This window comes from Protopterus annectens, chromosome 9.part0, assembly GCF_019279795.1.
Source record: "Protopterus annectens isolate FY-2018-M chromosome 9.part0, PAN1.0, whole genome shotgun sequence".
Taxonomy (NCBI): domain Eukaryota; kingdom Metazoa; phylum Chordata; order Ceratodontiformes; family Protopteridae; genus Protopterus; species Protopterus annectens.
In genome coordinates, this window is record NC_056743.1 from 1,624,037,144 (window position 1) to 1,624,051,972 (window position 14,829).

The 14,829-nt window shown below is 41.5% G+C and overlaps 1 protein-coding gene across 1 annotated transcript in view; it reads right to left on the bottom strand.

Annotated features, from left to right (window-relative positions):
• LOC122810733 (latent-transforming growth factor beta-binding protein 2-like) overlaps positions 1-14,281 on the bottom strand; it is a 497,165-nt gene extending 482,884 nt beyond the window's left edge. The window contains exons 1-2 of the mRNA XM_044082296.1: positions 14,241-14,281; positions 13,754-13,878 (exon numbers count right to left, since the gene is read on the bottom strand). Of these exons, the coding sequence (XP_043938231.1) occupies positions 13,754-13,878; positions 14,241-14,281 (166 nt within the window). The remainder of the gene's footprint in view (positions 1-13,753; positions 13,879-14,240) is intronic.
• Between the last annotated feature and the right edge of the window lie 548 nt (positions 14,282-14,829).

Here is a 14,829-nt window from a genome sequence, read left to right on the forward strand (position 1 = left end):
TCTTACTATTACTAGGGAACAGGTCCTTAATGCTCTCTCTAAGACCAAGAACACTGCATCAATGGGCCCAGACAATATCGCACGATGCCTTTTAGATAAGATGAAACATGACCTATCAAGGCCTCTGGAATTACTATTTAACTGTAGCCTCCAAACAGGCTTTATGCCTCATGAATGAAGAAAGGCAACAGTTATCCCTCTGCACAAAGGTCGGCCATCTACAGACCCTGGAAACTAGGGAAACATAAGTCTCACTAGTGTTATATGTAAAGCCATGGAAAGAATTATCATAGAGATGATCAACAGATATATAGTAAACTTAGAGACACTGTACTCAACCCAGTCTGATTTTGTTAATGGCAGATCATTCCTACTCAACCTGGTGGGCTTCTTTGAGAAGGTCTCCAAAGCAATAGATGATGGCAAAATCATTCACACTGCCGGCTTTAACCTAGCCAAGGCATTTCACACAATACCCCACTAGGGCATTGTTGACAAACTCAAGAGGTTAGGTGCAAACCTGTATGTCACTAAGTGGATAGCCAAATGGCTCACAGACAGGACCTAGGAAGTTAGAATTTGGGAGTCCACCTTTGCAAAGAGGCCATTCATAAGTGCAGTCCCTTGGAGATCAGTCCTTGGATCGCTCCTTTTTGGCATTTGCTTCTCAAAAGTCAAGGCCAATGTCAGTGGTCTCTGGCTGACTAAATTTGCAGATGATTGCAAATTAGGAGCTGTCATTGAATCTCACGCTGACACAAATGTTCTCCGGAGGGGATGACACAGGCAAACAACTGGTGTCAGAGCCATTGACTAAAACTAAATGCCAAGAAATGCATAATAGTATCCTTTGGGAATTCATCCATCTCTGGTAGCTATCATATTTACAACCCAGCCCTTAGAGTTGACCCAGTAGTCAGGCACTTAGGGATAGATTTAGATAGTAATGTAGCCTTTGACCATCATGTGTTTACAATGGTGAGGAAATCATTTTATGTTGTGCAACTTATAAACAAAGGTATGGCATCTAAGTCCAAGGAAGTTATTGTTCCATTATATTCAGCATTCATCAGACCTATCATTGAGTACAGTGCCCCTTTAGTATGTACTTAAGCAGGCATATCCAACAGTTGGAACGTCCACAGAGGTTCCTCACTAAAATAATACAGGGCATAAGTAAAATGTCTAATCTAGCCCACCTCAAGGCCCTATCCCTATATTCTGTCTTCTACAGGCTTTTGCGGGGAGATCTATGCCTGGCAAACAGGGGATTGTCAGACCCCACTCTGATGGACATCCTGCATATCCACAAAACAAACCAGAATTACCTGTTCTAAATGCTTACACCTTGCCTGTGATATAAATAGGACCTGCTGGAGAGACAGGTATGTATCCCAGAGACTACTCCATCTATGGAACAGGCTCCCTATCCATGTGAAACAGAGTTCCTTCCTAATCCAATTCAAGTGCAACTTGAATAGCTGGATGGGAAACCAGAAATCCATCTCTGGTTTGGCACCTATGTGTATAATGGACACAGGTAACCTGTAAATGGTTCATCTCCCAGGCCCATGCTTACACTTATCAAGGGTATCAACACTTGTCAGGGATTTGGGATGCATGGCTAGGCTTAAAAAGGCCCTTGTGGCCATTAGTCTAGTAAACACCTATGAACCCATGGAACCCCACTGTGCAACATCTCCCCTGACAGATGTACTGAATATTCCATGCGTAAGGTCTATTGAATATTAAAGGACACATGATAGTGGAATGGGTATCTGTAGTCCCATATGGATGTTACTTCTGTCCAAATAGCCCACTATATTTACATGCATAAATGTATGAGATCCATACATACTATGCCATTTCATAATAATGCTTATAAGTTCTGTGTAGGTTAGAGAGTTACCTTGTGAATGCAGCAGTTGACATAACTGTATTTTAAGGCTGGCTCTGTCTGATGCAAGCAGTACTCAGTCAATACATGGATAGGTACAGGTTGTGTGTGTTGCCTGGCTTCAATTTTAATATGTATTTGAGTAGGAGTAAGGTGTCTGTCCCTAGGTCCCAAGGTTGTCAGTGGATGTGCTATGCATTGTCTCTTAGCCAAAGCCAGGGCATAGTGAGCATGCCTACATCTGCCTACAGGGACATCAGCAAGGGGTTCCTCCTCCAAGTCCTCCTGTGACTGCAGCTGTGGTGACCTAGGCACTGGTGGTGGCTTGTGTATGCCTTCCCTTTGCTGATTCTGTTACAGCTGTATCTGCAGGATCATATTGTGTAGCATAGCACATACTGTGAACATATGTGCACATGTGGCTGGAGAGTACTGCAGGGCTCCACCAGATACATCTGGTCACCTGAACAGTGACTTCAGCAGCCCAAACACACACTCTGTGATGTTCCTACTTTGTGTGTGTGCTTCATTATGGCATTCATCTCTAGGTGTGTGTGTGTGTGTGTGTGTGTGTGTGTGTGTGTGTGTGTGTGTGTGTGTGTGTGTGTGTGTGTGTGTGTGTGTGTGTATGTGTGTGTGCATTTCTGATGGGTGTCATCATCCATGGTTCCAGGGCTTAGCCAGCATCCCCCACTTAATAGTCGTGTGGGATATCCACCCTAGCAAACATCTGGTACAGCTATGATGAGTGCCCCATATGAGAGTTGTGATAACTACTAGGGCTGCCAGCACACACATTCACAATAATCACTTGGGCATTGCACATGACCTGGTAGTTGATGGAGTGATACCCCTTGCGGTTGATGTAGATTCTACCCTCCTCACTGGGTGGTGCCTTGACGTGTACATGAGTGCAATCTATGGCACCTGGTACTTAAGGGTAGTGTGCTACATGGTAGAAGTCTTGTATATTGCTAGCCCTCACCTCAGGGGTGAGGGAAAAAGATATGTGCTCACTGACATCTGGTAGCATTGCATTCAAGAACTGGTGCAGTATCCTGGATGCAGATGCCTGTGAGATCCTCATCATGTCCCCAGCTGATCTTTGGAAAGTGCCTATAGCTATTATCCTAAGGGCTACACATACCTTTGTTTCCACTGGGATGCGTTCCCATCAGTTGGCTCTGGGTCTGAGTTGAGGGTGGCAGAGCTCACTGAGTAGTATGTTCCTATCCAATGTGTAGAACTGTACAATCTCCAGCTCATGTAACTCCTGGAATATTACCCTGGGCCAGAACACTCTTCTCCTTCCTTGCCTAGGTATATTTTCAGCAGCACCAGCAGCAATGACTTCAGCCTCAAGCACATACACATGTAAGAGACGTGCAACAGCCCCTAGCATTTTTACAGTTAAAATTCCCATGTCTGTACTCCAATGGTCCAGAGTATTGGGGGAAAATCAGAATGTACAGTGTATGCATACTTTTTGCAGGTCTGTTATAGGTGCAGAATGTCTGACTGGCTAACTATAATGCATTTCACCTGCCTACAATAACATTAACATAATTTAATGGCATTATATAAGTGCATGACACAGCGCTGTGCTTGAACCAGTTAAGCTGTGCAGCTCCCTGCACAGCATAGTTTATACAATCTGTGCTCAGAGCCTGGAAACCTCACTGTGGAAACCTGTATAACCCTAGCAACAGCAGCAAACTGCTGCCATGTGGGTACTGTGCCCACACTGACCCATTAAGGTATGCACCACACAGTGCAACACAGCTTATACAGGGTTTAAAATTAATAACTGAATACATCCAGTTTTATTGAATGGCTGCCTATGTCACCACTGTCCCCTGGGTGGCTTTTCCACTTGAACATGCTCAGTGAAGCGGTGTGCCACTCAAACAAGCACACCTGAGCTGAAAAGAGCCTAGAAGTGACATGACACACCCCCTTGATGTCAGCCACATCCAGTGTAAATATCAACATGGTTTAAGACTAGAGCCTACACGAAGTGGATATGCGGACATGATATCCACTTTTTGCCATTCGATAACTTCACCTAATTTGTATGCATATCTGTGCTCACAGCTTGAAAATCTCACTGTGCAGACCCGTACAACCCTAGCAACAGCAGCAATGCACCATTGTACGAACCTGATGCATGTTCCTTAATACATTTCTGTCACATATTAAAAAATCGTATTTTCCTATTTTTTTTCAATTAAGCATGTTTTCTCCATATCACAAGATGTGTATTTGCTGAATGAAGAAAGAAGAATGTGAAGACAATGTTACAATTGTCTCATGTACAGACAACCTCTCTCCTCCTTCCTACTACCACATATACTTGTGGGAGAGATGCACCATAGCCAGACTGGAGGCTGAACTCTCTCAACTCAGGACTGGCAAGACCAGGACAGGAGGAGATGGTACCCACACCAAAGCAAAACCAGTCACACATAAACCAATTACCAAACCAAACACATGGAAGACAAAGACATACTCGCTGGAGGCTCTTATAAAAACTTACCAAAACAACAGAGGCCTCCAAAGCAGACACCCAGAAATACACCCCCACAAAACGCAACACCTACAACACATACTCACAACAGGTGTGTCACACAATCACAGCCCCTAAGGCAAAACACTCATGCCAGAGACATAGTACAGGGTGACTCTATAGTCAGACACAATCGACGCCCAATTTACCAGGTCAAGGAGAGGTAACGGGAGCCGCCTTCCATCGAGCCAGGATCCGCCACATTACACACGCACTCAGGTCACCCAAAGCAAGGCACAAGTATGATTCAGTCATTGTCCATGGGTGTGAATGACCTGAGACGTACCTCCTGGACTACATGAAAGACATCAGCAGCACCAACAATGACTTCAGCCTCAAGCACATACACATGTAAAGAGGCGATGCAGCAGCCCTAGCATTTTACAGTTAAAATTCCCATATTGTACTCCAATGGTCCAGGTAACGGGAAAATCAGAATGTACAGTGTATGCATGCTTTTGCCCGTTCTGTTATGAGTGCAGAATGTCTGACTGGCTAACTATAATGCATTTCACCTGCCTACAATAACATTAACATAATTTAATGGCATTATATAGAGTGCATGACACGGCGCTGTACTTGAACCAGTTAAGCTGTACGGCTCCCTGCACAGCATAGTTCTCACAATCTGTGCTCAGAGCCTGCATTTCTGTGGAAACCTGTATAACCCTATTGTTTGACAAACTGCTGCCATGTGGTACTGTCTTTACACTGACCCATTAAGGTATGCCACACAGTACGCTTTAAAACCTCTGGGGTTTAAATTAATAACTAGATACATCCAGTTTTATTGCCCTGTCACTAACCCCTGGGGTGGCTTTTCCCATGAACATGTAAGTGAGCGGTGTGCCACTCAAGCAAAGCACACCTGAGCTGAGAGCCTAAGTGACACCCCTTGTGTCAGCCACATCCAGTGTAAATATCAACATGGTTTGAACCGACCTACCTGAGTGGATATGCGGACATGATAACCCACTTTGCCGTTCGATAACTTCACCTAATTTGTAGCATATCTGTGCTCACGGCAGAAAATCTCACTGTGCAGACCAATTAACTTCTTATTGTAGCAATGCACCATTATTACCGAACACAATGCATGTTCCTTAATACATTTCTGTCCTGTTAAGTAGTATTTTCTATTTTTTTTTTCAATTAAACATTTATTTCATCTGATCGCATCTTTCAAACATATTAAATTATTAAAAATAAAAAACAATTTCAATTATTCCCCTCCTCTTTCTGACATCCACAATAATTATTTTGCTAATATGGATATGTACTATAACAATTTAAGGGTATTTATGTCCATAATTTGCAATTTTAAATCTCCTTTTGTCTTTCTAGACACCTGTACATGGAATTTTTCCATGTACACTATGGACACTGCACAGATGCCTTTCTGCTTGCTGGATCACTAGACCTATCTCATTTGCATAAGATTCACCTGTTAATGAGGTCATTTACATTCCACGAAAGTTTCCATGTTTGCATGTGCGTACACGCTGCTAAGCGATATTTACTGAATCTAAAATTGTTCGCTCCCATGTAAGCATCGTTGTGCAATGCCTACATGAAAAAAAAAATCATGTAGGCTTTATTGAATTCCCATTATAATTTTTTTTTATGAAGTAAGTGTTTCTTTGTGGTGATTATCATTGAATAAGTTATTTGTAAAAAAAATATGAAATATAAAGTGTTGGAAGAGAGAGCATGTAAAGAACGCAATGTAGAAGAAATAACAGAACATTTTCCTGAATGGCATAAACAATAAATAATGGGATTAAAAAAATAAATAAACACAAGTGTAATGGATTTGATAAAATATGGAGATGGTACTACAGAAAAGGTATGAAAATAAAAGGAAAATTGAAATTAAAAATGGGATAAGGGTTTGTTTATTGCTGTAAGGATGTTATGGAAAAGGAGACATAGAGGCTAGTACTATAAGAAAAATATAGAGGATGAAGGTGATGAAGGAAATAAAGTAATGGTTATGAAAATGGTATGGGGTGGATGAATAGGAAAATTGTATTAAAGTTATTATTTTTTGATATTCCAAAATTAGATTATGCTGAATGAAGAAAGAAGAATGTGAAGACAATGTTACAATTGTCTCATGTACACAGACAACCCTCTCCTCCTTCCTACTAACACATATACTTGTGAGAGATGCAACTATATAGCCAGACTGGAGGCTGAACTCTCTCAACTCAGGACTGGCAAGACCAGACAGGAGGAGATGGTACCCCACCCAAAAAGCAAAACCAGTCACATAAAACTACACCACTACAAACCAAACACATAGAACACAAGGAACATGCTCGGGCTCACAAACTTACCAAAACAACGAGGCCTCAAAGCGGAGCAGAAATACACCCCCACAAGCGCAACACCTACAACATACTCAAGCAATTGTCACACAATCCACAGCCCCTAAGGCAAAACACTATACCAGAGACAGTGGCTCTATAGTCAGACACACCGGCCGCCTGTTGAATAAGGAGAGATAGCAGTGGGCTTTGCCTATAAAGGAGCTAGGATCCGCCACATTACACACGCACTCAGGTCACTCCAAAGCAGCCTGTGGTTGATGTTGTGTCCATGCAGGTATGAATGACCTAGGGCATGCACTCCCTGGACTACATGAAAAGAGACATTGAGAGGCGCTCTCCGATTATGTAGCCCAGACTGGTATGACCCTGCCCCTCAGCAGCATCCTGCCTTCACCAAGGATGATGCCTCAGCACAAAGAGAAAATGATCAGTTTTAACAATTGGCTTAATCACTGGTGTCATTCTAGGGGATCCAATGTCTGTCAGCCTGGGATGACATGCTGGACAAGCCACGTTGTTTCCATGAGGGATGGCTTGCACCTGTCACCACTGGGCTTCCGGTTACTGGCCAAGGCTCTTGCCACCCCCATAGTGCCTTTTTTAGGCATTCCTCAAAGGACAAATCAACCTCCATAAAAAACAAAAATGGAAAAAAATTAAGGGTAATGCTGCTCAATGCCAGAAGTCTAAATCTCAAGATGCAGGCACTCGAAGCACTTCTCAGTATGGAGAACATCGATGTCTGTGCAGTAACTGAAACCTGGTTCAAGGCTCCTGAGAGCACTCCAGCGCTACCAGGCTATACCTCATATCATGCGTTTCGGCCTCAAGTTTCAGGCCGAACCACAAAGGGAGGAGGAGTGTCCATTTTCATAAAGGACACCTACACCTCTCGATTGGTGGCTACCCATGAAGCATCAGAAACCATACAAGTTTTACTCACCATAGGCAAAACTGCCATACAACTGGTCGCATGTTATAGAACACCCTCCCAATCCCAGGAATCCCATCAAGCATTCCTGAAAACACTGGAGGATATGAATGTCACACCAAACACCATCATATTGGGTGACTTCAACTACCCTAACATAGACTGGGCCCACTATTCTAGCCCTAACACCCTAGCCCAAAGATTCCTGGAATTCATAAACTCAAATGCTATGGAGCAACTGGTCACTTTTCCTACGAGGAGAGATAATATACTTGACCTGATTATCACAAACATGGGGTCCAAATGCTCACCGGATATAAACCCCTCACTAGTAAGATCTGATCATAAACTGATCACGTTGGATGTACATATCCCACCCCCACCCCCAGAACAAAAGACTACAGTGAAAAACTTTTCAAAAGCTGACTTTGCGCTCCTAAAGTCAGAAATGATATCCTTTAAGCCTACTGGGTTAATGGAAACCACATCCCAAAATGCTGAATCCTTCACAAAAGCCTTCTACGGACATCTCCAAGAATGCATGGATCAAGCAATCCCAACTAAAACCAAGACCCTCTCCACCAAGGGAAAACGCCCGGTTTGGTGGACCCCGGCTATAAACAAACTGTACAACAAAAGAAGGAAGCTACTGCAGGACAAAGCCAAATCCCACAAGGGAAAGGCTTCCTGATCAACACAAGTAAAAACTACGTTCTCTCATAAAACATCTAAAGCAAACTTTGAGAAAAAGATTGCCAAGGATACCAAAGACAATCACAAGGCCTTCTTCAATTATGTCAGAACCTTGGGAGGAAATTCTCAGATATGCTCTGAGTTAGTACACAATGACAAAAAAATTCACTGACCCTACCGACATTGCCAATATTCTGGCAGATAGGTTCAGTGCAAATTTCTCCCTCCCTCACCCCTAAAGATGAAGTAATTATCCCTGCTGAATGTAACCTACCTGTCATCACAGACATACAGGTGAAATCAGCACTCAACAAGGCAAAAAACACAGCATCTATGGGACCCGATGGTATCCCCGGTTGCGTGTTACGTGAACTTCAAGATGAGCTAAACCCGCTAAGAACGCTATTCAATCTTAGCCTCACTACAGGATATGTACCTGAACACTGGCGCAGCAACAGTGGTCCCACTCCACAAAGGGGGAAATTCTACTGACCCTGGTAACTACCGCCCCATAAGTTTGACCAGCCTGGTCTGTAAGGCTATGGAAAGAATCATCATGGAACTCATAAATGGCGACATTGGGGATCTGCAGACCCTTGATCCCACCCAGTTCGGTTTTGTAAAAGGCAGATCCTGCCTCTTAAAACCTGGTTGACTTCTTCGAAACAGTCACTAGTGCCATCGACGAGGGCAAGGCTGTCCACACTGCCTACTTGGACTTGGCTAAGGCCTTTGACACGATACCACACTCTGGCATCATTGACAAGCTCAGCAGCCTAAATGTAAATCCATATGTCACAAGATGGGTAGCAAACTGGCTAAAAACAGAACCCATAAGGTTAAAATTGCTGGAGCCATGTCAGACTCAAAACCAGTCATGAGTGGTGTCCCACAGGGCTCAGTCTTGGGTCCACTCTTATTGGCATTTACTTCTCAGATGTGAAAGCAAATATGGGAGGATTATGGCTGACAAAGTTTGCAGATGACTGCAAACTGGGTGCCATAGTTGATTCACCTGCTGACACACACATCCTACAGAAAGGTCTCACTGAAACGGACAACTGGTGCCAGAATCATAGCCTCAAACTTAACGCCAAAAATGTATAGTCATCCCCTTTGGGAAAAACAAAGTACCCACAAATTATCACATAGACAATAACCCACTGAATACGGAAGAAGTAATCAGAGACCTGGGGACTCAAGTCGATAGTGACCTCTCCTTTGACAACCATGTTGCCAAAGTGGTCAGAAAGACATTCTACCTTGCCCATCTCATCATGAAGGGATTCTCATCCAGATCAAAGGAGGTCATTGTACCTCTATATTCCTCCCTTGTCAGGCCCATGATTGAATATAATGCTCCATTTGGGATGTATCTCACCCGGCACATGCAACAACTGGAAAGACCCCAGAAGTACCTCACCAAGAGGATCATAGGTCTCAAACATGTGCCTTATCCAGCTAGATTAAAGAAACTCCAGCTCTATTCAGTAGCATACCGCCTGCTTAGAGGTGATTTGTGCCTAACATATAGGGCCATGTCCAACCAGGAATTGATGGACATGCTCCATCTCAAAAAATCCAAATCCACCAGAACCACGCGAGCTAAAGATTTCAACCTCTGCACAAATATGAATAGGACATGCTGGAGGGATAGATTCATAACACAGAGGTTACCCATACTCTGGAACAAAATCCCAGTTCATGTGAGACAGAGCCCTTCATTGGCACTGTTCAAGAAAAATCTCGATGCATGGATGGGAAATCGCAAGTTTACCCCGGGAGTCACCTCAGTGTCACTACTAGACAGAGGTATGGTTTACTAAATAATGGGGTCGCACATGTGTCACTACTAGAGAGGCGCAACTATATAGTATGGGGTGGCATAAGCCACATCACTGTTGGCTAGGCTTATAAATGCCCCCGGGCAGATAGCCTAGTACACTACTATGAAACTATGAAACTATGAAGACATGAATATAAAGAATGCAAATAGTGTGGATGATGTGTAATTTTGCAAACAGTATAAATAATGTGAATATATATATATATATATATATATATATATATATATATATATATATATATATAAAATATACATATTTTAAATAATGTGAAAGAGGTGTAAAAAGCAAACTCCACTCTTTTTTTGGTTAAGTGCCATAAGATCTCTTGCATCCACCTACTCCCTCATCAGTTCAAGAAGATGGAGCCTCGGTTTCCTGATTTATTCAAAGAACAGCACATTAAGAAGTACAACCCCCCCCCCTCCCCCACATGCTGCACTGAATTGTTAGTATTTTGGAAATTAATCCAGTCACTAGGGATGGTAAAAGAACACGTCTGATTTCTCAGCACCCAAGATGTGTTTGTTACCTACTGAGCCACTAAAACTGAATAGAAATAGTTACCCTGTATATTGTAGCATATCCCAAATTCCTTTCTGCTTGGGCTTGTTTAATTCTGAGTAGTGGCAAGCACTCTTTAATGCAGCAAACCGAGGGAATGAACAAGTGAGCCACCAGCCTCTCTTTGTCTAATTCAGAACATTCATGAAGTAATCAGCATGTATGCCATACTCATCTCTATTAGTAATTTGTTTAGATTCTGTATTCTAGCCATAATGATGGCTACTGGACCTCTCAGCTGAATATTCTATGTGGGGAGCAGCCTTCTGCTGAAGGTAAAGCAAGGACAGAGTATAAGCTGGCACTCTCCTCCATGACCATGGAGTACTCAGCAGCCACTGCAGCAGCCTTTAATACTGGAGCTTTTTACATATGATAAATCAGCTGAATGATGTGCATCTCATTCTCATACCCACAAATGTATCCCAAGTCAGATTTATAAACATTACACACTTAGTACTGGCTCTGTGTCCCAAGTCAGATTTATGAACATTACACACTTAGTACTGGCTGTGTGTCCCAAGTCAGATTTATGAACATTACCCACTTAGTACTGGCTCTGTGTCCCAAGTCATATTTTGAACATTACACACTTAGTACTGGCTCTGTGTCCCAAGTCAGATTTATGAACATTACACACTTAGTACTGGCTCTGTGTCCCAAGTCAGATTTATAAACATTACACACTTAGTACTGGCTCTGTGTCCCAAGTCAGATTTATGAACATTACACACTTAGTACTGGCTCTGTGTCCCAAGTCAGATTTATGAACATTACACACTTAGTACTGGCTCTGTGTCCCAAGTCAGATTTATGAACATTACACACTTAGTACTGGCTCTGTGTCCCAAGTCAGATTTATGAACATTACACACTTAGTACTAGCTCTGTGTCCCCAGTCAGATTTGTAAACATTACACACTTAGTACTGGCTCTGTGTCCCAAGTCAGATTTATGAACATTACACACTTAGTAATGGCTCTGTGTCCCAAGTCAGATTTATGAACATTACACACTTAGTACTGGCTCTGTGTCCCAAGTCAGATTTATTAACATTACACACTTAGTACTGGCTCTGTGTCCCACATAAGCGTGTTATACATTTTGCTTAGCTGATGCCCATCACTGCATAATAAACACTGAATGAATCAATGATAAGCAAATAACTGACACATCTGAAATACAAGTTATTTTATTAATTCCAAGTTCCTTCATTATGCATTAAATTAATGGCAAGCCTGACCATGTTCTCGGATAAATCTGTGAAATGAAATAATTTTAGATTATTAATACACTGTTTCTGTTGTTTCTCTAGGTTCATTGATAAGTACTAGACTAGCTGCTCTTGTAGGCCATTTTAATCCTAGTCAATTTCTTTTTTGGGGGTGGCACAGTGGTGCAGTGGATAGCGTTGTTGCCTCACAGTAAGAAGATCACCAGTTTGATTCTTGGCTAGGGTGCCTTCTGTGTGAAGTCTGCATGTCCTCTCTGTATTCATGTGGGTTTTCTCTGGGAACTCCTGTTTCTTCCCACATTCCAAAGACATGCAGTCAGTGAACTGGATACTCTAAACTGACCATAGGTGTTGGTGTGTATGCGAGTGTGTTGCATAGAAGATAAACCACGGCAGGGCTAGCCACCTGGTGGTATGAACCTTGGCTCTACATGATTGATGCTGTTGAAGAGACACCCAACCCCATGTACAAAACATGTGAAAATGGTTTGCAGATGGATGGATAGATGAAATTTCCCTTTCGGTGCTTGAATTAACCTATCCAAGTTGGTTAGAAATTGGACTTACTCATCCCATGGCCAATAATTACATATTACCCCAATGGGATTAACTAAGATTATACCATAGATAATTTGGGGGACCCATGGGTTAAAGCATATAGGAGCTGCCTCTGTCTTTTCATAGTACGGGGGCAGTACTGGGGCATATTTTCTGTTTCCCATCAATAGATCCAAGTTATGCTAGAATACGGACAGGGATGAGCATTGTTTTATAGCCTAGGGATGATAAACTTGTATTTTCAATCTCTAGAAACCACTTCAGTGAGCACTGTCTATATATTGAAACCACACACATTGTCTGGCCAGTCCCTCCTTTTCCTCCACCTGTGTGTGTTTTGTAGTTTCTTCTTGTACTTGCAGAATGATTTACTTAAGCCCCAAAGCTCATTTGTATTTTCATTCTGGCTCCATCTCACACCTTCCCCCATTTTGCTCATTGCCTCTACAGCAGTACCCCTTACTATTGTGGGAAGGGTTAATGTTCTCTGACTCATTTCCTTCTATAGTCTTAAACATACCGAGGCTGGATACTTATAGCACCTGTATCTAATTATACTTGATACTTATAGCACCTGTATCTAATTATACTTGATACTTATAGCACCTATATCTAATTATACTTGGTACTTATAGCACCTGTATCTAATTATACTTGATACTTATAGCACCTATATCTAATTATACTTGGTACTTATAGCACCTGTATCTAATTATACTTGATACTTATAGCACCTGTATCTAATTATACTTGATACTTATAGCACCTGTATCTAATTATACTTGATATTTATAGCACCTGCATCTAATTATACTTGATTTCCAAGTGTCTGGTATCAGACATCTGTGCAGATACCCTTGTTTACTAAAGTAAGTAAATTCTGTTATCTACCACTGTAACCAGAGTTTGACTGAAATAAAATGTGCACAATGTTCACTTAAATTATTTTGGTGGACGTAAAAAGATTTGTAGGTGAGGCCTTATTAAATTTTGAAGATAATCCAGAACAATTGCCTCAGAAATGAAGCAGCCTCAGTTGTAATAAAACAGCTACTCTGACAATACTGTTAAAGTATGAAAGTATCATAATTTGTAAAATAGTAATAATGACAATAATAATTTAGTAACACTACCTTTTTCACAAACATATTGATATGATTTTCTACAGCGTTCACTACTCCATTTTCCATTTTCTGCAGTTTTTGCACACAGATCTCTTTCTCCAGGAAAGAATTTTGGGTTACCATCTGACCAAAGCCTGGAAAGAAAAGATTTAGTAGCATTTAGTTGCAATTAGTAGCATTTTGTGTTTTTTTCAATGTTGTTTATTGTCTGTCATGGCTTCCTATTGAAATGCCTGAACTTGAAATACCAAGTGCTGAAAAGCAGAAAAAAAAAAAAAACTATTGCAGAAGAGTGCATCTCAACCATTGTACTTCTACTTTAAACTTCTTTTTTTTTTTGCAGGATGCAAGCCTCCACACCCCCAAACATATATATACCAACTCCAAGCTCACCATATATCAGAGTAAAGGGAATGTTTGAGGAAGTGGCCAACTTGGACTTTATAAATGTAAGTCCATTTTTTCAGCCATTCGCTCTCCGTATTTCAAGACTCACACTGGGGGGTTTCGACATTTCATTTGGTTAACATTTATCATACTTAAGCAACCTGATTGTAACTAAATGATAAAACCCTAGCTGCACCATAGGTAATGGACCCATGTATTGGAGGATGTGGCTGGAAGGGATAGAATCAGTGCCATGACTGGCATAGCCGTTCTGGAAGGAAGCCTTAGCAAGGACTCATTATTGAGCTCCAGGTGTCCGATGGCAGGTAAAACAGCTACATCTAAAGAAGAAAGTACTCCAGTCCTTTTTTATTATAACTTTTTTTAAAGTCCCAAGCCTTTAAACCTAACCTTTAAACTCCCAAAGAAAAACTCACATCACTAATAATCATTAATAATAAACAGCATTAATAACAGATAACACCATAGATGTAACAAGCATCAAATATTCAACATATTGAACAGAGTTTATATGAGGCATACTTAAGGTATTCATAGAACTGTTCATTTTTTCCAGTATTCTATAATTAGTCTTTCAATAGTAATAGTAAAACATATACATTGATGGCTTGTTAGTATTCAAAAACATGCATGATGATTGTTCAGTCCAATCAGCATGCCCATTGTACATTCAACAT